The following is an 11,622-nucleotide window of genomic DNA, read 5'->3' on the forward strand; positions in this document are numbered from 1 at the left end:
CTCCATTTATCTATCAGGTCTATTAAACGTTTCTTGGTTTGAACTTTTAACCTCTAACATTCGTTCTGTTAGGGTAAAAAAGCAAATGTTCAAAATGTAGATGATCTACACCAGCGTCTGACTCATGAACTATGGTCAGAACAGGTTAAAATGACAACTCTAATTATTCAAGGAAATGAATTACTTTGTAAGCTATGTATTTAACAGTTTTGTCCTTTGCTTCATCCCAAAGTTAACTTAAGTCTGATAAGATTACCTTATAAACAGAAACATAATAGGCCATGATTTTGGAGGAAATTATAATTCTAGCAGTAGCATTTGGTAAGAGTCTGAAGATAAACTGTATAATCGTTTATTTGGTTGCCCGAACTTGCAGATAACCATTGATAAACACTTAGAAGCACATTAAGAAAAGATCAAAACATATAATGGTTGTTTGTTTTACTAATGGCTGCCTATCATTAAATTGCATTTTCGTGCCTTTAAAATTCACAGATATAATCGTATATCGTTACGTTTTGGTTTTCGACGATGAAAAATTCCTTTAAAAATGCTATACAAGTAGCGTAATGGCTGAATTGAACTAAATATTGGATTTAATGGAGTCATGAAAAATCCTTATCTTTTTAGAACGATAATTACAATGCAAATGGCTTTTCAAAGTATGCACATGCCAATTTAAGATTGTCGTGCACATCATTGTGGCATATAACATAACATAAAGTTGTTCAGTGTACTATCTCATTTTCGATATATTTGCAAAATATACCTTTGAAATATCATAAACTCTACCGCTAATTTCAATTTGTAGGAACTATTTCCGGAACAGTCCAATCATCACGTGAGTGTTATTCATTAATTTTCATGAATGGCATAAACCAGTTTTATGATGTGTTTTTTTCGTCATAAACTAAATACTGTAGTTAATGTTTTTGGGTATATTGTTTCATAAGCACTTTCCTTAATATCGTCATCTGTTATTTAACATTGTGTCTTTTTTCATCGATCTCAAGACAATGTGTAAATGAAATTCAGCCTACCCATTAGTGTAGATTTTTGTGACATCTTTACAAAATGTATGACATGTCTCTTATAATTACTTGAACATTCTTAATACAAATATCATTCAAACGGACTATCGTATTTGCGACAATAACAATTTGCACTCCATTTTTAATATATTTTGTTATTTATAAAGGCAGTCGGTCAATACAATATAAGTACTATATGTACATGTAAGCCGCAATTTTGACTTAAGGAATCAGTTTTTGTGTTTCTAGGAACGTATGGTACACTTACCGTACCAGTGCATCTGGTCCATGCTCCCATTTTTAGTGGAGTCCGAGTTGCTCATTTCCTTTTGTTACTTTTGTGCATGTATTATTTTAGTTTCTTTTTTTCCATGGCTGGTCTATGACCCTGGATACCATTCGTTTAATTTCCGCTAAAATCCTGGTTCCCTTGATTACTTTTTATGTTCGAATCATTCTAGGAGAACCTCTAATTAAATTAAAACTTAAAAAATATTACGGAGGTAATAAACCTTCCAATATTGTCAGATCATATACATGTTTGAGTTGAAACATAAAAACATCCGTCAAGGATATGTTATGGTATACTTTATATCTTTTTTTTATCAAAGTCAAACACATATATAGGCCCTATTAAAAATCGGTTGTTAAATTCTCGGTGGATTTTCTTTGTTTTAATCCATTATAATGCACCATCTTTTTAATCGTTTTTTGCAAAAACTATTTTCTCCGTTGTATATATCAATACTTACTTGAACTCTTCAGCTTTGTTTGTAATGTTTATTATTCTTATGAAAGAAAAAGAGTGTCATGTCCGACTTGTTAATGAAATGCTTATTCGTCATTCAGTGTTCGCATCTTGTTGGTTTTTTCTATCTAAGGTTTCTCTTGCGTCATCTATGTTTTGGTGTAAGATGTTTTGTTATCATAAAATCAGCATTTAAATGCTTCATCGAGTGTATGTAATAAAAAAATATATTTAAATATGCTAATGATAAATTTCTGAAGGAAGCATTAATAAAAACAAAAACAAATAATAAGAAGCAAAATGACAGAAACTTCTTTCCTAGAATTGTTATAAAATGTACATACATAAATTGAGATTATTTTTTTCAGGTTTCAAAAGATCAGTGTGGGGTTATAAAACTGGATTACGTGAGTATTGATACTTTGTATAATGGTTCATTTGATTGAATCCGTCAATTTCAACGTTTGCTTGTTGAATGACTTTGCTGTATGCATTTTTGCACAAATTGTCACAAAGCAGCTAAATACGAATAGAAAATGAAAGTAAGACGTGATTCACGATTTTCGTCTAAATTGTAAAAAAAAATGTAAATTAACCATTTATAAAATATCAAGCCATAGTTTCTTAATTGCATAAATTCGTATTCGAATTTCAGGTTTCAATGTTAAAGTTGTTCAATTAGAACATTTGTGATGGACACAATGTAATTTGAACTTGTAATAGAGTGTTAATGTATCGATAAATTTTATTTCAGATCCATCGAAATGGGCTGAAAAGTATCCCGGTTGTGCTGGGAAAAAACAATCCCCTATAGACGTAAAGACAGACAAGGTAGTTGTCGATCCTAAACTTGGGAAGTTTGACCTTTGTAAACTGAACAGGATTAAGAATGTAAAGCTCAGCCTAAACAATAACGGCCACACAGGTAAATAGTCTGGAGGCTTGTAGTTAATCAAAACATAACTACTTTTCCTCATTATGTATGGCACATCGGTATGTATTAGACAGAAACATATAGTGTATAATTTCTTGATGTTAAACATGGACTTTCGTCATTTTTCATTTTATTACATATTGCCATTGTGCACCTTTTATTTTATTTTTTTCTGCCTGAATGACTTTTGGGTTCCCAGTAGCAAAATAGTTACTTTTTTCATTTGTTGACCAAGAGGGTGCAATCTTCTAATCAGTTACTCTTCTGGTACCGATGAATATGAGGCAGTCTCACAGATTCTTTATCACCTAATACAATTGTACATATTTTGTTTTGGTTTTCCATTCCAATGCCTTAAATCACTTATGCGGTTTCTTACATGTTTTATGGGGTTAGGAAGCGGGTTATCATCACGTTAGTTTCGCCCACTATTTTTTTCTAGGTTTGATTGCATGAAGTATCAAATAAGACATGACAGGCCTGTAAGTGGTTTACTTTATTTTCTACTTCTTAACGTGTATAATTTTGTTAACACCAGTTGAGGTAGCAGTTGACGGTAAGAAGAAACTTTATGTTCGAGGTGGTGGTCTAGCAAGATCCTACATCGTGAAACAATTTCACTTTCACTGGGGCAGCGCAGACGCTAGGGGTTCTGAACATGACATCAATGGAAAATTCTTTCCTATGGAGGTATTTTTACATAGAAATAAAATATTTCTTCTTAAAGCGATTCAATAAATACATGTTTAGTGGAAGAATTATATATTTCAGAGACAATAACAACATACCATAGGTTTTGTTTTCATTCATATTTGAGTCTCGAATCTCATTCTCTTTTCTCACGATTAATCTACGAAAATATTACTAGAACTAAAACTTTGGCATTATATAGACGGTCTCTAATAAATGAGTCTTGCACTTGATATGAAATCCTATCACACTGTATTTCATTATTTCAGATGCATATTGTTACATACATTTCTAAATCGAAACATTTTAAAAGAGCCAAAAAGGCCCCAGCAGGTTTTGCAGTATTATCGTTTTTGATTACAGTAAGTATTACATTACTGTATTTTGTAAAATTAACCAAATTATGTCAATGTACATTGCAAAATCGAAATGAAATATATAAATGCCAACTTTTCTCAAGTTTAGTTTTGTTATAAGTACATCTCAAACAGTCAAATAAGTTTCAAGGTACGAATGGATGATACTTCAATGTCAACCGAAAAATTAAGACTTTTTTTTCTATCAAACGATGCGTTTTATTGTTTTTTATGCCCTTCAAGTTTTTTTTATACTTATTATTTAGGTTGGTGAGGAAAATCCAGCCTTTGAGGAACTTACAAGTCAGCTTCGTCGTGTACAACACAAAGGTAGGAACAATCGCAAGAAACAGTAGTAATCCACGTTTAAAAAAAACAAATGATTAATAGAGTGTGAAAAAAGAAAAAAAAACTAAAGCAGACATTACAATACCACTACGTCTGGTATTTGTTAGCATATTTAACCCCTTAACTTTACCTTACCTGTCATATCCTCTAACATTTTATTTCAGACGACACCGTGGATATAAAGACCTTTTCTCTATCCTCCCTCCTACCAGATGACACTGATGTTTTTTACAGGTATAATGGAAGCTTAACAACACCGCCCTGTACTGAGAATGTCATCTGGTCTATATTCAGGGACCACATTAGAATCTCAGAGAGACAGGTACATTGAAGGTGTTAAATCGTAAACACTAAGTCGTGATGAAATCAACACACAAAGTAGTAATAACCTGTAAAATAAAGAAAAATGATCAAATTGAGACTAACGTTGCCTGGTTATCATCTATACAATTCACAAATTGAGAGTGATAATGTATAAGAAGAAAAACGCAACTTGGTACTCATTGCAGAGCATATATACGCTCTTTTGATTTCATTCGTTAATGAGTAATGTTTACAATGAAATTCTATTTAACTGAACAGTTTCTAGATTTATTTTAAACTTGTAAAAACCGTCGATAAAAAACAAATGTCACTTTATATAATGGTAACAGAAGTTTGTTTTGTACATTGTTTCCATTGTAGTTGAATGAATTTCGTGATTTGTCAAACAAACACTTAGGTTCTTCGTCGTTATCTAATAATTTCCGACCTACCCAACCTCTAAATGGTCGAACTATTTGGACTAATAGCAAGTTGGGACTGGACTATTCAAGAGATGGTAAACACCGACATTACCATGGTGACGAGGAAAGTCATAAACATCATAATGATGATGACGATGCCACCGGTCACAAACATGATCATAACGATGAAAAAGATGCCACGCAAACACATCATCGTACAGGTGCTGCTGAGGCTAGTCATACCGATCAACATGGTGGTGGTAGAGATGGAAGCGACAGTTTTGACGACAGTAGTAATTCCGGTGACAGTGGTGATTCCAGTGGCAGTAGTGACTCTGGTGACAGCAACAGTTCAATTGACAGTAAAGGATCTAGCGCCAGTGATGTTGACAGTAATGGTAGCAATACAAACGATGATAGTTCTTCAGATGATAGCAGTGACGGAGATGATGACAATGATGATGGTTTTGGTGATGACAATGATGATGGTTTCGGTGATGATAATGATGACTTTGATGACGATCATAATAGTTTGGGTTATGATAACGGTGACTTTGGTGAACAAAGAAAATAAACACTATATACAAAAAAATATAAGTGTAGGTCTTTAAGCATTTGACAGTGCTATTGGTTTTATCGCTATGTTTGGTTATACCCTTGAACCTTGAACATTGAATTTCTACCCATTGTTATTTAATGTTATTTTAATGTTATGTATTTACCTCCAAGTTTATTTTTTAAACTAATAAATCTGAGACAATGGCAAACAACAACTACATTAATCTCAGGTAAAAAGGTTCAATGATTAGTGTTCTTTGTGCTTCGTAGATGGTTTCTCCAAAGATGTGTTTTTTTCTAAATTTAAAAGAGCAATAATTCAAATAATTTAAAAATTCAAGAAAACAAAAAGGCCAAAAGGAAACAAACAAACAAAGAACAAACAAACAAAAATTCAAAACCAAACAACATTAAAATAACAATGAACAAAAGGCAAACACTAATACCAATAAAACAAGGAAACGAACTTATGACAAAAACTAAAATGGCCATTGGTGCTTACTTTTTTACGATGTTAAAAGTCGTTGATTTAACATATGTGTTGTAGAAGGCAAATTATACTTCCTTTGAAATAATCAATCACTAGCAGAAACCAAATCAACATATCACTGTTAAACTGTTAAACTGTGGGTTTGATTAATACATCCTTGATTTTCCATAGGATTAGTTTTACAAACGCAGCTTTGTTCATGACAACAAACGGTAGTTAACAGTTACATGAGCGATTAAATCATAAAAACTTAAACACGGAAATTTTGAAAAAAAAATATATATCAAATATATAATGAGTAGATTGCGTTTATAAAAACTTTATAACGCAGACAGAACACGTGATACACAGATAGATCGTTTGTGTCTTTCTCGTTAGAATTTAAAATTTACGAATCATTACTTTTTCTAATGATTTAATTACCATACTTCCTTTCGTGTCAATTCCTCATAGTTGATGTAAATGATCCTCTTGTTTATATATATATATATATTTTGAAAATCAACTCTAGCCCAGTCTGTGACCTTTACGTTATTTGAGAAAGTAATCAAGGGAACCAATGTTATAGCGTTAATCAAAAGAGTGCAATCCAGGGATAAAAACCAGACATGAAAATGACATACACAACAAAGACTATAAAGTAACTAAAATCATACATACAAAGTAACAAAAGCAAATAAGCAACTCGAACTCCACTAAAAACTGAAATTGAATTATACTAAAAAGGAACGACAGTAGATTAAGCTTTGCAATATGTTTATTTCAAGTTGATATGATCTGGTATATTGTGTTGATTGTAACGGTTAATGTTGTGACTAAGATATGTATTCGAATATGTTCTAAACTGTTTCTTCAATTAATTCATGCCCCGTGCAGGTTCGGGTGTTAAAAGAATAGGCCTGCAGCAGTGCTAAGCTTGTCGTATAAGGCGACTAAATAGTGCTCAGAAACCTAGCCGGGGGCCAGGCGCTCTGCCCACAGAGCAACTGGGATGTGCCTCAGGTGGTGGAATGGGGTACCCCTGGCGTGTTAGATGCTGGGGTTGTCAGGCTATAATACGGAAAACCTGACCGCAAACCATAGTGGTGCACCGTGTTGGGAAGGATGCCACGTTCCTCGCACGTTAAAGAACCCTGCTGGGGTATTCGATAGGAGTAGGAACCTTTGCGCTCCGCCACAGGAGGCTAAATTGCCCGACCTTACCCACCCCCCTTTTTCCAGTGGCAATCAATATTTGTCGACCCTATTATCCTTGTGACCCATCCTTTTTTTTCATTTTATGTTCATTTTATCATCCATTTCATGTTCATTGTCTGAATATAGCTGAAATATTGCTGCTCGGACGTTAAACCCCAACAAACAAACACACAAACAATTAATAAATAAAATCCATCCGGTCAGTACATTCGTCAGATAACATTAATATTACAACTGAAACTAAAGACAAAGTTACATCGAAGTGGTTGCTTTTTTTAATTATTGTATCATACATAATTTCACTGTATTTAAATAGAAAACGGCGTCATTAATCTAGACATTTATATCAAACGTTGCAATAACAATTTTGCATTATGACACGTGAGAAAATAGTTAAAAATCGTTTCGGTGCAAGTCCAGGTAATGCAAAAAAAAAAAAAACTGCTATAGAGATACCCAAGATAGTTGCATCCTATAACTTAAGTTAATATTTCCTTCTTGCATACTCAACCATATAGTATTTGTATGGGCTTCAATTATTTTTTTGTGTTTAAAAAAAGTTTAAGCTGACAAATTAAATTTATTTCCACCGAACTGATATGCAAAATCGTCAATTATCTCTCCGGGGATTTTCAGACAAGTGCCTTTGTATTAATTGAACAGAAATTCAAAAAAAAAAGTTAAATGATTTATAAAAAATAATATATATCGATCTCTTGACCTTTCTGGTATCTGACCATTCGCACCACATCCTGTATTTCATTTACTAGTAAATAAATCCGATGAAACAGTTTTGAAATCCTGCCGCAACGAAAACTTCGAATTATTACAACATTAAAAACACAGGGCAAATAGAATACAGAAAGCAGAGACAATACGTAGGAAAATTTGCAATATATTTTCCCAAAGTTTTAAAACATATTGAAACAAATGTTAAGAACCGGTATGGTAAAAAGATATTTTTGTGCTATCAAAAAAACATGTAATCGTGTCTTCGAAAATCATTTGAAAACCATACTTTTTTCATACACGAATTTCATTTGAGAACATGTAGATAAAATGTGATTTGTATTTAAATGTTTTTTTTATGAATTTAATTGTTATTCAAAAGATTATTACAATTTGTCTTATGCTTATTATGAGACTTTGACAGAAAAACGAAAGTGCAAATACGTTCATCATGGAAATTCCAATATTGGTTGTACTTTAATCTTGAAACTAAATTATTGGTGGACACCCTACAACCTATGAAATAAATCGAAAGTCAGCTAGTGAATCGAAATTACGACTTGTATTTTCTATTAAAAATATCTATCGTGCCTATTCATGATTCATCACGACAATGTACATCATTGCTGACAATATCAGTCACTTGAGACCAGCATTCTTATAGCTGGTTAGTGTTTCTAATTTACTGTTGTCACATGCGTGATAAGGTTCAGATTAGTTCTTTATTAACACGAATTTACTGTAAATAACATGCTTCTGATAAAATGAATTTTCTGTAGAACAACTTTAAACTCAATTTTGCTTTTACTGTGATAGGAAGTCGTGTTAATGTATCGTCCTTTAAATAAGTGCTTTGTTAAATCATATTCTGGTTTTGATATGATCTCTCAGTGAATCTAGATTTTGATGATTGAAAAGCAAACAATTATAGATTAATAAAGAACATATTCCACATTATTGAGCACAAATATAGTTTACACAGGTTATACATGCCTCACGAAAGTTCAACAAGATAATTGCCAATTCTACTGTAGTGGAAATGTGTACGGTTAAACGTCTGTGGACATTTGGCTTTGATATATCATCGTATTTGTTCCAGCCATGAGTCAAGACTTTTCCAAAGAGAACAAAAAACGCTGTATTAAGCATTCGTGGTTTTGAAAATCGGAAAAAAAATTCGCCTGATGTTATTCCTTTACTTAAATTACAGCAATACAATAAATTCCAAACACCCGTCCATCCATGAAAGTTTGAAAACCAAACTAAAATGATTTTACTTTTTTTTTCTATTTTTATGCCAGTATATGAGAACGACACACTTTTAATTTGAGTGACCCAAGCAAAAATATAACAAATGACAAATAATTTTATATCAAGGAAGAAGTTAACATGATTACGAGTATAGTGTAACACGTATATAAGATTCTTTAATATAAATCCAAATAATCAAAATAGAAATCATGACTAATTTTAAACTGTTTTACTTTTGTAAAAAAATGGAGCAATAAATTGTTAAAAAGAAGACCAAAAACCAAAAACAAAAACAAAATAAAACAAAAGACGAGACAAAAAAAAAAAAAAAAAAAAAAAAAAAAAAAAGAACAAAAAAAAAAAAAATGAAATTACTGGAAAGGTTAAGTTACAATGGTACTGCAATGTTATGTAAGTGAGTGTATGTTTTCAGAAAATGACTCGTGAAAATGATAAAGCAAAGACTGAAATATGCATGCAGTATTCAGAATCTTAATGTTTCTCTTGAATACAGCTGTCAAGTTTAAAATTCGTTCCTTCAAACTTTTATTTATAGTAACTGATTACTGATTACATTCTTTTGATTACCGCTATAAACTTGGTTCCCTTGATTACTCCTTCACATTAAATAAAATATGTTTTGTCGCCTATTCCATGATTTTATTACATTGTAATATAATTGTCATGTTCATGATGCTGCATGCGTTTTCTCCATTTATATTTATTTCATTTTATTCTAGTGCACAGTCTATTTTTGTAAAAATCCGTTTACAATAACGAAGCACTATCGAATGTGTCTTACCGGTAAACAAAACGCAGATTTTTAAATAGTTTTAAACGATTTAGAAAACCTTATCGAGCCTTAAAAAATCCATAAAGAGTTATATGTCTCGGATTCTTGAACTTTTTTGCAAGTTTCCTTTAAATAATCATTTAATGTTTAAGTGCGCAAGGACCAGATGTCCCCGAGGTTATTTGCTTAACATTCAAAGAAGAAAAAAACAAAGCAATATAAAAAACCATAGAAAAAAAAACAACATCAAAAACAAGGAAAAACAAACAATAAAAACAACAACAGATTCACGAATACTTTTGTACTAGTACCGTAGATGTTACAACTTCCCGATGCTAGATTTGATTCTTATGTTGGTTAATTGGTAATGATATGAGTTTTCTTTCCAGCGATCGACTATATCATTTTTCCTAACCTTCCTAAGTATTTGGGTCTAATGCTGTTGATGACAGTTTTTTTTTAATACTACACGTACTTAGCATGCAGAAATTCAAAATATGTATATAAGCTCGGTATTTTGTATTTTGATTTTTAGTAAGTGACGTTTCTTTAGAAAACCTGTGAAACATATGACACCATATTGTAAATGTAGGGTAGGAACAGCATTACCGAACGGATCAAGCAAGGCAATAGTCAAATAGAACAATCAAAAGAAAAGTCCATAAATGTTTTCCGGTATACTTCAACACAAATATAAAGCATAAAATTGCCACCGTTAAAATCAGCTAAATCAGAAATCAAAACAGTAGTAAAGATATATATGAATAATAATCAAATGAAAATTAATGGAACATAAAACAATTAACTTTAATTAAATGGAAAGGATTTCTGAAAGTTTTTAATTCTTGTTAATATTAAACGGAAAGTATGCACTTTTCATAAAACTGATTGTTTCAAAGTGTCATAGTTTCCCTTTCCTCTTTCGCCTACCTCGACTTGACTTTTTATGAGCATCTCGGCGGGTGTTTTAGAAAAGCAGTGGACCCTTACCCTACCGGTGCACCTGCTCCTTGAATTTTAGTTTAAGTATTTAAAATGGTAAGGCTTTACTTAATTTCACGTATTAATTACTAGTTGATTACATATTCACGAATACTTTTGTACTAGTTCCGTAGATGTTACAACTTATGCACTTTTCATAAAAACTGATTGTTTCAAAGTGTCATAGTTTTCCTTTCCTCTTTCGTCTACCTCGACTTGACTCTTTATGAGCAACTCGGCGGGTGTTTTAGAAAAGCAGTGGGCCCTTACCCTACCGGTGCGCCTGGTCCTTGCTTTTTAGTGGAGTCCGAGTTGCTAATTTACTTTTGTTCCTTTGTATGTATTATTGTATGTTCCTGGATTCATTCTTTTGATTTCCGCTAAAATCTTGGTTCCCTTGATTACTCTAGTAGCTATTGTTTTGTGCCATTACTTCAGATAGAAAAACCCAATTCTTGTCCTCCACGTTGAATTATAGTTTAAGTATTTAAAATGGCAAGGCTTTACTTAATTTCACGTATTAATTACTAGTTGATTACATATTCAATATATTTGCTTGATTTAAAAAAAAAATAACCGGTGAATTATTTTCAGACAGGTTCCGTATGTTTCATTGTATTAAAAGCTGGTGGTAGTGTAAATAAAAAAAAATATGTTTAAAACTTAAAAATGAAGATTGTACCCTTATTCGAAATAAGTCTATTAAAGGCAACTTAAGTTCAATCATAAGTAATAATTTTCGGAAATTATTAAAATTCGATTTTGCATTATCATGAGCATGAAAACAAAGT

At 32.0% G+C, this 11,622-nt stretch overlaps 1 protein-coding gene across 1 annotated transcript; it reads left to right on the top strand.

Moving 5' to 3' along the window:
- The first annotated feature begins 281 nt into the window (after positions 1-281).
- LOC148608593 (carbonic anhydrase 7-like) lies at positions 282-5,590 on the top strand. Its single transcript, XM_088543605.1, has 9 exons — positions 282-321; positions 812-841; positions 2,148-2,186; positions 2,534-2,704; positions 3,252-3,403; positions 3,673-3,765; positions 4,026-4,089; positions 4,272-4,429; positions 4,792-5,590. Exons 1-9 carry the CDS (start codon positions 282-284, stop codon positions 5,404-5,406), a joined length of 1,362 nt encoding a protein of 453 aa, XP_088399731.1. The 3' UTR covers positions 5,407-5,590.
- The last annotated feature ends 6,032 nt before the right edge of the window (positions 5,591-11,622 follow it).

This window comes from Perna viridis, chromosome 9, assembly GCF_037379345.1.
Source record: "Perna viridis isolate PV_CMFRI_1.1 ecotype Kerala chromosome 9, ASM3737934v1, whole genome shotgun sequence".
In the NCBI taxonomy this organism is placed as follows: Eukaryota; Metazoa; Mollusca; class Bivalvia; order Mytilida; family Mytilidae; genus Perna; species Perna viridis.